Source organism: Nicrophorus vespilloides, unplaced genomic scaffold (genome assembly GCF_001412225.1).
Source record: "Nicrophorus vespilloides isolate i.1.1-1 unplaced genomic scaffold, Nicve_v1.0, whole genome shotgun sequence".
Classification (NCBI taxonomy): domain Eukaryota; kingdom Metazoa; phylum Arthropoda; class Insecta; order Coleoptera; family Silphidae; genus Nicrophorus; species Nicrophorus vespilloides.
Genome location: NW_017099374.1, coordinates 1 through 17,337, shown reverse-complemented (window position 1 = coordinate 17,337; position 17,337 = coordinate 1). Strand labels below are relative to the sequence as shown.

The 17,337-nt window shown below is 34.8% G+C and overlaps 1 protein-coding gene across 1 annotated transcript; it reads left to right on the top strand.

Moving 5' to 3' along the window:
• Nucleotides 1-972: 972 nt before the first annotated feature.
• LOC108564400 (serine-rich adhesin for platelets-like) lies at nt 973-17,334 on the top strand (the record flags this gene model as incomplete). The annotated part of the gene is made up of 4 exons (XM_017923433.1): nt 973-7,553; nt 7,627-7,775; nt 15,837-16,792; nt 16,852-17,334. Coding segments are annotated over exons 1-4 (8,032 nt in total), but the record flags the coding sequence as incomplete, so codon positions are not given.
• Between the last annotated feature and the right edge of the window lie 3 nt (nt 17,335-17,337).

Below are 17,337 nucleotides of genomic sequence, written 5' to 3'. Positions count from 1 at the left end.
AACAAACTTCTCTTTCATATAATTTTATATATTTGATCGAATTATCTAGGGCGGAAAGAATGCGGTCTATTGCTGTCTATTGTGTGTAGGAAAATGTATACAATAAACTGTATATGTTTGCTTAATTTTTCGGATCTAATTAAAAAATAAAAAACATATTACCTAAAAAAACTATTATTATTTCTTAAATATAAAAATTTCCAAATTATTGATTTTCATTGAAATTAATAAGTAAAACGTATCAACTCTGCCTATATTAAGTATTTCGGATTCATGATATTTCAAATTATCGGATTCATGATATTTGGAAATCATATTCAAAATATTTATATGAGTTTACATATCCATTAAGACTGTCTACAAAAAAAAACTCATGACAAAAAAATATAAAAGGACTCGTAACATATGACTCAGCGTTAAATTGTGAATATTTATGCAATAATTTATTGTTTTAATGCGAGAGTTAGAAGGGAAATTAAATGTGAAAAATGCAATTTTTTCAAATTATAATTTTTGCATCCAAAGGAAAAAGCGAAATGGGTTAAGGAAATGCCGAAAATCGCGATAAAAATAACATTTGCGCATTGATTGAATCACTTCAAGTAACAATAAAAATACGATGCATAGGTGGGAGAGCGTACGTTGAGCGACGAACTCAATCGAAGTCGCAGGAGACTCCAGAAGCAATATTTGCAAATGAATAAAAAAATTTTTTACTCGGAATAGAGCGAGCTCATTTTTATAAATATATGTACATATTGTTGATACAAGCGCAATCTATATATTTTGTTAATGTTCATATTAAGGTCAAATTTGTTTTGGTTTTTCTTTTAAATTTGTAGATAATGAATGTGTGTTTACGATGAATTGTGTACGAAATTCGTAATGCATGATGCTTGTGTATGATTGGTTTCTTATGGGTGGGATGTAGTGGGCAGTCTTAATATTACCTTATGTGCTCTGCTCCCAGTTTACAAGTGGTGGGTTGTCTATAAATCGCGCTGGCGGAGGCACCATTGGTTTAGTGCGGCTTTGGTTCTCGTGGAGCGTGAACTTCATTGTTAGATTCGAAAGTTATTTAAGTTGTAAGTGGGTCTGCATCCGACAAGATGACAGTGGGTAAAACGAAAGTGGCAAAGACAAATAAGAGTAGTGCAACGACATCTGCAACAACAACGGCCCAACAATCCAGCACGATTCAACAACAATCCAGCAGTACGACCCAACAACAATCTAGTAGTACGACGCAACAACAATCCAGTACGACCGAAATTAGATCGACCGGCAACATCTCGAAAACATCTTCAGCTTCAAGTTTACAGATTGCCGATGTTTCGCATCTACCAGTAAACGCAAGTATTGTCCAATATACAGTAACAGAAGCCATCCCCGGTACCGGCGAAAAAATAACAACATACAATGAATCTGGAGCAACAAGTACCGAAATTAGGCACGCCATAGCTCAAGACAAACAATCAACAGTATCGAATATTACACAAATCAGTACGATGTCTGGTGGAGTGATCGGCTGCGATGAGAGCAAATATACCGTAATCGAGCCCAAGGAAGAGTCGAGGGTCATCAACAAGAACGATGCCGCTTGGAACGGGAAATTTGTCTGGGAAAAACCTACGACGCACATCGAGAAAACTTCTTCATCGCAGCAGCAATCTTCCTCTATATCCAAGAGCTCTTCCAGCAGTTACGTCATTGAAATCGTGGATGGTAAAGAAAGGATCGTTGATCAGAAGAAACACGAATCTGGACATTCTGAATCCCATTCAAACGCTGAATTTCTTTCAATGAAATCGGGCACTGATATCCAGCCTGAAATTCACTTCAGCCAAAAGGGCAACGATTCTTCCACGATATACGACTCTGACAAGCAGCCGAAACCCGTCACGAAATCCTCAGACTTTTCCAGAGAAATTCATAAAGTTGGAGATGCAGAATCCTCGACTTCATCCATCGAACATTCATCGACACTCGGTATCGAACAAGGTAATAAAAACTCTATTACAAAACAACAGCAGCTTCAATCTGATGCAAAGAATATACATTCTACCGATAAATCGAGCACTCAGCATTTTAAGCAATCAGATTTATTAAACACTCAAATAAAAACAACTTCTGATGAAAGAAGCGCAAAAGTAATCGATCGCAGTACACTTTCGAAATCAGAAAACATAAAGTCTACCAAATCTGATAATACAACAAAGTCATCAAATATCTCCAATGAAGATGATACCACGACAACGATCACAACAACTACCACCTACTATGATTCCAAAGGTAATGTGATCAATGTCGACACTAATGTTGAAACTATTGCGGCCGACTTAAGCGGTGGAATTAGTGACACTGTGTACCAAACTGAAACTATTTACAAAGATTCTTCCTCAGTTTATGATGCGAAAACGAGCGATTTAAAAACATACAGCACTGATTCGAAATATTACCAATCAGATTCAAAAAAATACGTAACTGATTCAAAAATCACAAATTTAGATTCTAGTGATATTTATGAAAGCAAAAATATTGTTGATTCGAAGACTAATAAAACAGATAGTACATCTGTATATGAGAAATCAGATGTCTCAAATTATAACATCAGTTCCGATATTAAAAGCGTACATCAGATAGACTCAGAGAACATTCATACTAAAGATATTAAAAATATTCAGCAAAGAGATTCAAAAAACTTAAATATAACTGATGTGTTTGGACATTCCGGCGTTGACACACAAAGACTGACTGATTCCAAAACATTACATGATACGAAATATACAGATTCTAGCGACAGAAGAGATTTTGCTGATACAACAAAACTTCAATCAAATGCCAACGAGAGAGAAGTTATTTTCGATTCTGCCAAACACCATAACGCTCAATCAACAAAAACCGGGGATTTTTATGGACATTCAGTTGATTCTGCAAACACAATGGTAAAAAATGTTTATGATACTACAGCTATTCAAAGCACAATAGGAACTAAACGAACTGTTGATCAAACAGATAAAATTGAAACCGATGTGGTTTATTCAAACGATCGTAACTATGGAAAAACAGGATGGAATGGTAAATTTACTTATGAACAGACAATGGACACTAAGAAATCTGTCACTGAAGATGATAATCAGGCTAGATATAGAACAAAATCACCTATTGGTAGATCCAGAAGACCTTTATCACCATCCAGCATGCCAGCAGCTGGTGTATCATCTGTTGAAAGAAGGAAGCCAACTGATGAAGATAATAAGAAATCAGATACTACAGCAAAGTCACCAACTGATAGATCCAGAAGACCATTATCTCCATCCAGCATGCCACCAGCTGGTATGTCAACTGTTGATAAAAAAAAACCAAATGATGATAACAACAAGAAACCAGATGGTAGAAAAAAGTCACCAACTGGTAGATCCAGAAGACCTTTATCTCCATCCAGCATGCCACCAGCTGGTATGTCAACTGTTGATAAAAGAAAGCCAACTGATGAAGACAACAAGAAACCTGATGGTAGATCAAAGTCACCAATTGGTAGATCCAGAAGACCATTATCTCCATCCAGTATGCCACCAGCTGGTATGTCCACTGTTGAATATGGGACCACTATTATCGATAATTATACAGATACTACAGATGTTCGATCTTATAACACAAGCATAACAAATATAAATGAGTCGTTTGACATTAGTAACAAGACATTCATTACTGACACAAAAACAACTGATAGATCCAGAAGACCTTTATCTCCATCCAGCTTGCCACCAGCGGGTATGTCAACTGTGACTAAGAGAATGCCAACTGACGAAGAAAACAAGAAACCCGATGGTAGAATGAAGTCACCAACCGGTAGATCCAGAAGACCTTTATCTCCATCCAGCATGCCACCAGCTGGTATGTCGACTGTTGATAAAAGAAAACCAACTGATACTGACAAGAAGAAACCTGATGATAGAACAAAGTCACCAACCGGAAGAGCCAGAAGACCTTTGTCTCCATCCAGCATGCCACCAGCTGGTATGTCAACTATTGATAAAAGAAAGCCAACTGATGAAAACAACAAGAAACCTGATGGTAGAACAAAGTCACCAACTGGTAGATCCAGAAGACCTTTGTCTCCATCCAGTATGCCACCAGCTGGTATGTCCACTGTTGAATATGGGACCACTGTTATCGATAATTATACAGATACTACAGATATTCGATCTTATAACACAAGCATAACAAATATAAATGAGACGTTTGACATTAGTAACAAGACATTCATCACTGACACAAAAACAACTGATAGATCCAGAAGACCTTTATCTCCATCCAGCTTGCCACCAGCTGGTATGTCAACTGTGACCAAGAGAATGCCAACTGACGAAGAAAACAAGAAACCCGATGGTAGAACGAAGTCACCAACCGGTAGATCCAGAAGACCTTTATCTCCATCCAGCATGCCACCAGCTGGTATGTCGACTGTTGATAAAAGAAAACCAACTGATACTGACAAGAAGAAACCTGATGATAGAACAAAGTCACCAACGGGAAGATCCAGAAGACCTTTGTCTCCATCCAACATGCCACCAGCAGGTATGTCTATTGTTGATAAAAGAAAGCCAACTGGTGCAGACAATAAAAAACCTGATGTTAGAACAAAGTCACCAACAGGTAGATCTAGAAGACCTTTATCTCCATCTGGTATTGCACCAGCTGGTACGTCCACTGTTGAATATGGGACCACTATTATCGACAATTATACAGATACTACAGATGTTCGATCTTATAACACAAGCACAATAAATATAAATGAGACGTTTGACATCAGTAACAAGACATTCATCACTGACACAAAAACAACTGATAGATCCAGAAGACCTTTATCTCCGTCCAGTATGCCACCAGCTGGTATGTCAACTGTTGATAGAAGAAAACCAACTGATGAAGACAACAATAAACCTGATGGTAGACCTAAGTCACCAACTGGTAAATCCAGAAGACCTTTATCTCCATCCAGCATGCCACCAGCTGGTATGTCAAATCTGACTAAGAGAATGCCAACTGACGAAGAAAATAAGAAGCCCGATGGTAGAACAAAGTCACCAACTGGTAGATCCAGAAGACCATTATCTCCATCCAGTATGCCACCAGCTGGTATGTCAACTGCTGATAAAAGAAAGCCAACTGATGAAGACAACAAGAAACCTGATGGTAGAACAAAGTCACCAACTGGTAGATCTAGAAGACCTTTATCTCCGACCAGTATGCAACCAGCTGGCATGTCAACTGTTGAATATGGGACTACTATTATCAATAATTATACCGATACTAAAGATGTTCGGTCATATAACACAAGCACAACAAATATAAATGAGACCTTTGACATCAGTGACAGTAAATTCATCACTGACACAAAAACAACTGGTAGAAGACCTTTATCTCCATCTAGCATGCCACCAGCTGGTATGTCAACTGTTGATAAAAGAAAACCAACTGATGAAGACAACAAGAAACCTGATGGTAGAACTAAGTCACCAACTGGTAGATCCATAAGACCTTTATCTCCGTCCAGTATGCCACCAGCTGGTATGTCGACTGTTGATAAAAGAAAGCCAACTGATGAAGACAATAAAAAACCCGATGGTAGGACAAAGTCACCAACTGGTAGATCCAGAAGACCATTATCTCCATCCAGTATGCCACCAGCTGGTATGTCAAGTGTTGATAAAAGAAAGCCAACTGATGAAGACAACAAGAAACCAGATGGCAGAACAAAGTCACCAACTGGTAGATCAAGGAGACCTTTATCACCATCGAGTATGCCACCAGCTGGTATGTCAACTGCTGACAAAAGAAAGCCAACTGATGAAGATAACAAGAAACCAGATGGTAGAACAAAATCACCAATTGGCAGATCCAAAAGACCTTTATCTCCATCAAGTATGCCACCAGCTGGTATGTCAACTGTTGATAAAAGGAAGTCAACAGATGAAGACAACAAAAAACCAGATGGTAGAACAAAATCACCAACTGGCAGATCCAGAAGACCTTTATCCCCATCAAGTATGCCACCAGCTGGTATGTCAACTGTTGACAAAAGAAAACCAACTGATGAAGACAAAAAGAAACCAGATGGTAGAACAAAGTCACCAACTGGTAGATCAAGGAGACCTTTATCACCATCGAGTATGCCACCAGCTGGTATGTCAACTGCTGACAACAGAAAGCCAACTGATGAGGATAACAAGAAACCAGATGGTAGAACAAAATCACCAATTGGCAGATCCAAAAGACCTTTATCTCCATCAAGTATGCCACCAGCTGGTATGTCCACTGTTGATATAAGGAAGCCAACTGATGAAGACTACAAAAAACCAGATGGTAGAACAAAATCGCCAACTGGTAGATCCAGAAGACCTGTATCCCCATCAAGTATGCCACCAGCGGGTATATCAACTGTTGACAAAAGAAAACCAACTGATGAAGACAACAAGAAACCAGATGGTAGAACAAAGTCACCAACTGGTAGATCAAGGAGACCTTTATCACCATCGAGTATGCCACCAGCTGGTATGTCAACTGTTGATAAAAGGAAGCCAACTGATGAAGACAACAAAAAACCAGATGGTAGAACAAAATCACCAACTGGCAGATCGAAAAGACCTTTATCTCCATCAAGTATGCCACCAGCTGGTATGTCCACTGTTGATAAAAGGAAGCCAACCGATGAAGACTACAAAAAACCAGATGGTAGAACAAAATCGCCAACTGGTAGATCCAGAAGACCTGTATCTCCATCTAGTATGCCACCAGCTGGTATGTCAACTGTTGATAAAAGAAAGCCAACTGGTGAAGACATCAAGAAACCTGATGGTAGAACAAAGTCACCAACTGGTAGATCCAGAAGACCTTTATCTCCGTCTAGCATGCCACCAGCTGGTGTATCCTCTGTTGATAAAAGAAAGCCTACAGATGATGGTAGAGAGAAACCAGTTCAAAAACAATTATTGCCCGTTGGCACTTCTTCCCCGATCAAGAAGGGACTAAGAGATGATGATAAACCAAAAGGACCAAAGGATGTTTCAAAGCCAGATTCACCAAACGATGTTGATAAAAAAGGTCCCAAAGATTTATATCCTAGACGTTTAGTTGATGAATATGGGACCACCATTATCGATAATTATACAGATACTAAAGATTTTCGATCATTTAACACAAGCACAACAAACATAAATGAGACGTTTGACATCAGTAACACGACATTCATTACTGATACAAAAACAACGTTAAACGAAACATTTGTTGTTGATAATAAAACCTTCGATGTTACCGATAAGTACGATATAATTGACAAGAAATATATTAACGAAAATGAAGACGTTGTTAATAAGACTACCGAGAAGATAGTGGACATAAGAACAACGGACGACAAAACGATCAACACTTCGGACACGACCAAAATCGATAGAACTACAAAGATTTTTGATGACGTAACCGTTATCGATAAAACTGTAGATGTCCGTGATATTCATGTAGTGGAGAACATCGTCGACATAAAAGATATTGTAAGTATAAAACCAACAAGTTATTGATTTCCATGAAAAGAAAAAAAATATAATACTGTTTTCTTCAATTCAGACCGAAGTGGAGAATATAACGCGAATCGACAAAGTAGTCGATAACAAAGTGATTAATATAGTCAAGACGATCAAAGAAGACGCACCGAAGGGCCCCAAGTACGTTCCACCCAAGAAGGAGGTCTGCATTTGCGAGTTATGCACTTGCGGGTACGTAAATTGATCCATATTTGAATCATATCTAAATTTAGGTATTCTGACTGTTTCGAACTTGATTAATTATCATTTAAAAAGACGATTACTAATTGGCTGTGGTTATCTGAAATGCCCATTTATAAATAGCTTATGACAACATTTGAAGTCCAATCATTATTTTGAATGACGTGTTTGGATTTGCTACAACAAATATATCTGTATATTTGACCCTGGATTATTGCTATTAAATTTTTAAAGATTTAATTATTTTTACAACAAATGGGTCAAACTCTTATACTGTTTTTTGTATGTATAATATATATTTTACGAAATAATAGAATAAGCGAATAATTGAATTGTGTTAGGAAAGTGAAAGAGTAATTGCCTTGTACGAATTTCTTCGGAATTAATGTTAAAAAATTTAAAAAAAGAATGAGAGAACAGGTTTCGTATTTGAAAGATACGAACTAAATCTGTTATTTAATCGCGTTTCTATTTTCTATATATACGTTTTCCTAGTTTTGAAATATTTTGCTATAATCGCGTAAATATATGTAGAAAAATATGTGCTAATTAACATAGACGTATGATAAATATTAAATGTTAATCAGCGCAACATTTGAACACGTCCAGGGTTCGGGCTATAAACGTGTACAGTAATTTTTATGATCAGCAATGTGGGTTTAATGACGCTGCATTAATGGAAGAAATAGAAAACACCTTAAGCCCACAAGTTCTCAGTAAATGGCAGAAGAATGAAAAGGAAAGAACGAGAAGCGGAAAAAAAGTGTCGGCAATGAGAAATTATTTTTTTTCTTTTACGTAACAACACACAGTAGGCGACGTTGTATTTCGGAGCCGAGGAGAATTACGTTGCTAAAAACCAATTCAATTCGCGCTACTCGGGATTCCTGGAGGTCGAATGATGCCAGTTTAAATGCCATTTAAGTTAATCTTGGAGCAAGTGCTTGCGCCTCGTGTATCCTGGCCATGATCTTATTACGCTGATCAAATCAAGACGCTTCAATTAACATTTCATCTGGTTTTTTGTTTTGTTTCTGTCGCGACAAATTACAAAACGAGATCTGCTTTTAGAACGGCCAAAAGAAAGTCGTCGAGAAAGCAGCGTCGAATTCGAATCGCATTTTCGACCAGTCTTACATATAGAAATCTTCACTTTTTTGTTTGTTTTTTTTTTAAATACCAAGCTAAGTTAATTAGCATGCTCATTAAAATACAATCGGAAATGGGTATTGTTGCATGGCGAACACAATGGAAATGGTTACGCAACGTGTCCGAAACTTTTTTTTTCAGATTTGTTGGTCGATGTGAGAGATAAAAGTAAATTGCTTTAAATTGATCGACGTCTTTATATCTCCAATTATATACTTGTTACACACTGTTGTTCCAAGAAAAAAGAAACAATAAGAATTTGATGAAAAAAAAATGCATCACGAATGGAAATAAAATGGCACGAAACTAATTTAATTACTTGCAACCTTGGATGCGGTTTGCGAAGCATAACTGAATGTAAGTGTATATGGAAAATAAATAAAGCGTGTTGCAGAGAAAAATGTGAAAAAAAAAATAAGTAATTAATACATAATTTAGTATTTCAATGATTTCAGATTTGAAATATACTAAATAAATATTCATTAGTTTAAAGTTACCCTTGCAGATTAAAACGTAGAATGAGCAACTACATTCTATTATATCTAAAACTTTATCAAAATTATAATTTATTTATATATTTGAGTAGACTTATAATAATTACAAACAAACAGTATAAAATTAAAAACTCGAGAATTATTGACTATAAGATGATTTCGGCATAATCATTTGTGAGTTACCCAACATCGTAAGAAGAAAAGCAGAAAAGAAATCTATAAAAAAAGCATGTTTTCTAAATGTGTAAATAACTACGGAATCAAAACAAGATTTTGATTCATACGAAGAATTCCATCTGGATAATAACACGAAAGAATAAAACAAAAACATTTCGCAGTCGGGATACATTTGTATACACAGGTATGTCCATACATTTGGAACTGTTCTCTCGATCACGTAACTCGAACGTGAACCCACCAAACAGGTTATTTCATTATGCAGACAGAGTCGAGCATTTAATACAGAAAGACGGAGACTCCATAAACGGCGTTTCGCATTCACCTAACGAAAACACCGTTCTTTAAGCGTCGATGATGTCATCTCTGCTTTGCGAAAGCCGCGATGCAAATAAGGATATTACTGCTATTAATCTGTTTCTTTCTCGAAGAACTGCAGCAGGAAGCCCAATCGTTTACCCAGTTAAAATTCATTTGGTTATATTTTCCAATTGGTTCAAAATTATAACAAAAAAGACAAGATATCATTTGACTCACTTCCTAAATCAATTATCTATACCGCATTTTGGCCTGGTTTGAATGAACTTTTTCGGTCCTTTAATGATCGCTTCCAAGCTGTTATCTTCGTTTCGCTATTCCATTGACCGATGACATCACGAACACCCAAAATAGCAGTGTCGAAATTGGTACCGTTGTTATACCTCGAACATGTTCATATGCTACAATGATTCATTAACGATACAACAATAAGAAATATTTTAAAAGAACTTTAATGATGTATAAAAAGAAAACATCTGTAATTTTATCAATATGTACATTGAGTTTAAAATGAAATATAAAGTTTCTTCTTAATTAAAATCACCCTAATCTGTTGTAATATAGCACCAAGTACCTATATTATTTTTTAGATATTTTTTTGTATTGGTAGATAAGAGTATTTCATTGCGACTCTCCATCATACTTCATTTATTTGATAATACTTCACGATAAGACATGAGAAATGACTAAAACATTAATTTGTGAGAAACGGTGCTACTGCATGTAAGTAAAATTATTAGATATCTATAAAATATCAAGAGTAAATATGTCTAAATATTGGCTTAAATTTAGCTGTTAATATAAGAAATCAATATTTTTGTTACAATTTCAATTGTAAATATAAATTGAAAATAATAAATTTACTATAAATGTACGTGTAACAAATTACTTAGTAAGTAAATTAGCGGTTTTAAGTGATTAAAAATTATTTTCAATGATTTTATAAAATCTTATTATTTTTGGATAATTTCCATTTTAAGGGATTTATTACTTGGGAATGTTGCAGTATAGATAAGATAAAAGCATTACGTCTTTTTGTCGATGTTAATATCCTTATCTGGCATATATGCTATATTTATTTTGAAATAAAAAAATGTTTCCGTCATCTCCATTATAAAAAAAATGTTTCTATAAGTTTTATTATTCTAAATTTGGGAAAGACAACATTTAAGAATACTTAATAGACGGTGTTGTTTATTAAATATGTATGCAACGTTCGCATTGCATTAATAAAAAGTGCATGGCTTTTAATCATACAATAATAAAATATTCATTACATTAATTGCCATTGCATTAATAACCATCACTTGGTATGCATTAATGATATGTTTTCATATTAATTTCAAACCACTTATAGATCAAGCACTTATAAATTAAATATCCGTTTATAGAACTACGAAAAAAAATCTAATTTAACTCGTATGAGAGTTACATTAAATAATTGCATCATATATGGTAACTGGATTATAAACAAATGTTGAGGAAAGCATCAAAAGTTTCATTGATTTTTTTTTTTCGAGTATTAAAGTTGTTTGAATTACACTTGAATATGTAAAAAAATAAAGTACTCTTTATTCTCAATTTTCAACAAAAGATGTAATGGGATTACTGGAATATAAATATTTTAGCTTAAACGCATATATATTTATGTAAATATTGCATATGTTAAAATTTAGTTAATTATTAACTGTGAATTTTTATTTAAATGATTTCTTAGTACATGAATACCTCGCATGGCGCTTTTATCAGTACGGATTTATTATAGTACAGTTTGAAAATTTTAAAACAAAACTAAATTTTAATTATGTGAAATAAAAATAAATTAATATACTGTTTATTTTTATGCGATTTTAATGTCCACGATTAGTCTGGTTTCAAACAGTACGGAATATTGGAACTGATTATTTGCACTATGCGAGTTATTGCTATTTATTATATTAGAAGACTTAGCTACCTATTATTTTTTTTTTGAGAGAAAACTAAACTATAATAATAATACAATCATTGAATAATACATACACCTTCAAATTATTTTTCCAATATTTTATAATACAATATAACTTAATGATAGCCTTTCATATTATAGAAAATGTTGTACAGAAAATGTTTGTTGTTTCGTTTCTCATACATTACACCTAAACAAACTAAATTTAGTTTGGAATGTTTTTATATTTAACATACAAGCATTTACATTGTTATTGTAATAATACAAAAACATACATTTTTCATTGAATTGTTTTAAAATATTGATTAGTTCTTGAGGATATTATATAGTATATTCAATTAAAGAGATTATTTGCCAAAGTAAATATTTATAAGAAAATTACGTCATTGGAAGTGTGAATTAAGGAAGCTTATATATGAATTTTGGAGGTGTAATGTTGTTGGAAACGCTACATTATACAATATCCTTGAAATATGCGTGTTTGACTTGTTAAGATTATTTAAAATATTGGATTTTATTTTAATTGTGCAATTATTATATTCGATTAAAAAAAATAAGTATAGCACTTAAATAAAGCAGAAAGTATGCAATTAAACAGATTGTTTTTGCAAACGCCAAAGCATATAATATGTATAGGAAAATTACGTCATTGGAAATAAGGTATCAATTTTGAAGGTGAAATATAGTTGGAAATCCTTGTAACAAACGTATTTAAATTGTTAAAATTCCAGTAAGTGCATATTCATTTGTGTTTATATTACTAAAGTCTATAAATAGATGTGTATACAGTATACTTTACGAGGTAATTGATTCATAATACTAATTTATATTAAGGAAAACCGAAATAGAAATGCCTTATACTTGTTACATTATTGCTAATGGTGTCATATAGAAGGAGATAACAATTGGATGCCTATTTGGTATATATGGTATTAAAAAAAAGAAAATATGTCCAGATGGTCGCAGGCGGCTGCTGAATCGCGTAGGACATTGGTACATGATCGGTGCAATCTGTTTTTGGGATCTGCTTGGGCGTTGTCGCTTTTTCTCCGAATACAGATCGACAGTTCGAATTGAAAAGGTGAGCAGCTCGAAATGCAAGGGCATTCACGAGTCGCACCATTTTCGGAACACCCGATTCTTCGTCACAGTGATCGCAACAGGTGTCGCAATTTCACTTTACGCAATTTCCGGTACATTCATCGGTTCTTTTTTTTTGCATCAATGGGACGAGTTACATTGATGCTGTCTGTTTGGTCATGCAATCTAATGTTCAGATTGCCTAAATGTAATTAGGATGGCGTCGGCGGCGGTGAGAATGTACACGTGCGTTCTTGAGATAAATGGTTCCTTCAAGTATATAGGCCATGGCGATGCGCGTCACCTTCAAGCGAAATTAATCATCACATCAAAATGAATTGAAATAACCGTATATGGACTGAATGATAATGAAATACATATAAGTCTGGCATAAAGTTTTCCTATCAAAACTTTTCTTATCTCGGAACGGTGAACGAAATACAAACGTCAAATATAGTAGTTATTGTTTTGTATTGTTTGAATTTGAGAAAATGCAGAACTTAATTCAGTTTTTATTTTATTAGTTATAACTCCACGATTTTTTTTGTTTATGTTGGAAAAATCTATCTTAAGATCTTCTTTATATTTTAATTGTCCAGCTGTGTGATTGTGTATTTCTCTAATATCAAAACAAAATTTATCTAATTTTAATTGATGTTTGTTCCACTTTTTCATTTGTAATTTTCAACTGGTATAATGAAAACACAATTATGATTTAAGTGTGCCGCGGAAGTTTAACTAAAATTTTCCATGAAAGAAACAAAAAGTCAAAGAACACATAATTAATTCCTTATGTTTGCCAGTTATCATGCAGTTCATTTGAAAACAACCAACAACATTACAACACTTATTGTAAAATTCCAGACATATACATTCGGTCATGTATAAAGAGACAACCAACGTGGAAACAATTAAAATGATGCATATTTTTTCGACTTATTATGTACTTGATTTTTAAGAAGGATAATGAAAGTACGATGCCATTAATATATAAATAAAGTTAATTTTAGAAAATAACAATTCGTTGGAAAAAGAAGAAACATGAACATCTCTGAAGCAGCCTTTCGCATATTAAGTAATAGAATTTATACTTACATCATCTTTACTCTAAATATTGAAAGCTATGGAATATATACGTTTTTCTGTTCACACCACTATTAACTTCAATTCGCGACTGCAACTGTTTTGGTTCTATAATTGTAAAATAATTGATATGACGAAATGAATATAGATAAGATAACATTTCATATGCATTCGGTGGCGCAGCATCCGTCATAATAAACTTACCGGAATATTAAGTAGTTATGACAACTGCTTGAAATAAATCCATTTGTTTTGGAAATATCCTACGTAACTATCTAACGAACTTCAATCTTTATCAATTTGTTTCCGTTGTAATCAATTTATTTATTTTTATTAATTGACTTTGATACATTGACATTATGTGATTTATCGATTTACTGATTTTTGTTTTACTACAAGATTTCAATCATCAAAATATATATATAGAAATTGTGCTAAATTATAATTGTTGAATAGTTAGAAGCTGATTCATAGGTGAAGTACCTATACTTTTGAACACACGTGAATAATTCGAAATCGATATGCCTTAATTTATTTAGTACATTGAATTGAACCTCATAACCTTGACTTAAATTTCGATTTTAAATTTGTAGTAATTATTTATTTAGTGACTGTAATACTAATGTAATTAAGTAGTCACGTCAACTTGATTAAGAACTGAGGTAGATTCATATATCAGTATTAAGTTTTTAACAGAGATACAGCACGCAATCATATTATATTTTAAAATCTGATCTAATTCTTGTCCTTGAAACGAATACAAATTATTATTTACAATTTTTATACATCTGTTCTTTTAAGTAAATTGTATATTCATATATATTATTGCTTTAGTATAGTAGTAAAGCGTGGAATTTTGTGTGATGTTGAAGGATGATGATGATGATATTATGAAGGGACGAGGGCGGGGGTGCAATTGTATAGGGTAGTTTTCAGAATGGGCTGCAGCGGCAGTAGGGAATGTGAACGGGATGGCGACGCGCCAGGCCGCGCTCGCTCCGTGTTTTCTGCCTCGGTATTTCACCCTCCTGGGAAATAATTAAAGAAAGAATACCGTCACGCATCGAATGTTTTTGTGGTGTTAACAAGAAAGTGAATCGATCATCCTAATAACCTAAAACGCCTTTGTTTGCAGTGTTAATAATCAATTTGCACCTATGAATAGTAAATGTAAAATACCATTCAACCCTCGACACAAAGTGGGTCACTAATACCAAAAGAAACTAGCCGACGTTTCATGTTTTCTTATAAATCATTTCCATAGAATTTCGCATATCATTTAATTGTAAAACTAGTTTTGCTGTCGTGTCTTTTATTCGTTTTTTATGAGAGGACAAATAAAGCAAAATTATCGCAAAAACAAAATCAATCTAGACTAGATCAGTATTCCAACGCTCGATTATTTATGGTGCTACAAGAGAATCTCAATAAACTTTCTGATTGGATTCGATTAAGGTAACAGCATACGATGAACTGGAACAAATGCAAATTTAAGTTAAGGACAGATCGCGTGATTTTATGGAAAATGGATTAACTGCGTGCCAATAAGTTATATCCCCCAATGGAAATTTAATGGATCACGGATTCTTTGCACGGCACAAACAAGACAACCTTGTTTTTTTCTCAGATGGAAATTAATTATATCAAACTAAAATATTCAACGCTTTATTGATTCATCGCTAATTACTTTCATACATAAATAATATAAGAATCTTAGCCATCACGTTATTTTATATTATCGTATCTTGGCAACAATTTGTAAGCTATTATAAAATGTGTATTAAATTTTATATTCTCCCATTACAGCCGACACAGTTGCCCTCACAATCCTGACAACTATAACGACCATCTTCATTTGGAAGGTCCATTCACTGGTCAACCGAAAGATGATTATCATGTGGTTAAAGGAGAAAGGGCACCGATCAAAATTCCGCAGGATAACTTAAAACCTGAAGGTGAATTCACTAAGCGCATTCCAGAAGAATGGCAACCAAGCGAACGACCAACGCCTAAGAAACCGCAAGATAACTTACATCCCGAAGGCGAATTCGAGAGGAGAAAACCAGATGAGTGGAAACCAAGCGAAAGGCCAGCGCCTAAGAAGCCGCAAGACAACTTGTTTCCCGAAGGCGATTTCGAGAAACGCAAACCGGATGCATGGCAGCCAGGCGATAGGGCTCCGGTTAAGAAGCCAGTAGACAATTTGCGCCCGGAGGGTGACTTCGAAAAGAGAAAACCTGAGGAATGGAAACCCAGTGAAAGACCAACTCCTAAGAAACCGCAAGACAATTTGTTCCCAGAAGGCGACTTTGAAAGACCGAAGCCTGAAGCGTGGAAACCAGGTGATAGGGCTCCGGTCAAGAAACCTGAAGATAACTTAAAACCCGAGGGTGAATTTACGAAACGCAAACCAGACGAATGGAAACCGAGCGAACGACCAACACCTAAGAAACCACAAGATAATTTACATCCGGAAGGTGAATTTGAAAGGAGGAAACCTGATGAATGGCAGCCGGGAGACAGGGCACCTGTAAAGAAACCAAAAGATAATCTTAAGCCCGAAGGAAACTTCGAAATTCCCGAACCTGTAAAGTGGACTCCAGCTGAAAGACCTGTTGCCAAGAAGCCGCAAGATAATTTGAAGCCTGAAGGTGACTTTACCGGAACTCGAACGATTATTGAAGATTATCGACTTATTCGTGGGGATCGAGCTGACATCACTCGCCATGAAGACAATATAGTTATGACTGGAGAATTTATTGGTAAGAATATTCTTTGGTGGTTGTAAATATTTCTTAATTAACAACATTTCATATTGCAGACGAAACCACAAGTAGAAGGGACTTCACTGGCGAATTGGTAACAAAAGTTAGTCCTATTCGTAGAAACACTTGGACTAAAATTGAGGGTGAAATTATAACTGATACGACAAATCGATCAGAGTATATTGATTATACAAATGTCGAAAGAACAACATTAGTAAAGAAACCCGAAGATAATTTGAAACCTGAGGGTGAATTTGAAAGGCCGGAAAAACTTGGATTCAAACCTGCTGAGAGACCAAAACAAAAGAAACCTCAAGATAATTTACGCCCAGAAGGAGATTTTGAAAGACCAGAGAAACAAGACTTCAAACCTGCAGAAAGACCAAAGCAAAAGAAACCTGAAGACAATTTGCGTCCAGAAGGTGAATTTGAAAGGCCAGAGAAACCAGGATTCAGACCAGCTGAGAGACCAGAACAAAAAAGGCCACAAGATAATTTGCGTCCAGAAGGTGATTTTGAAAGACCAGAGAAACCAGGATTTA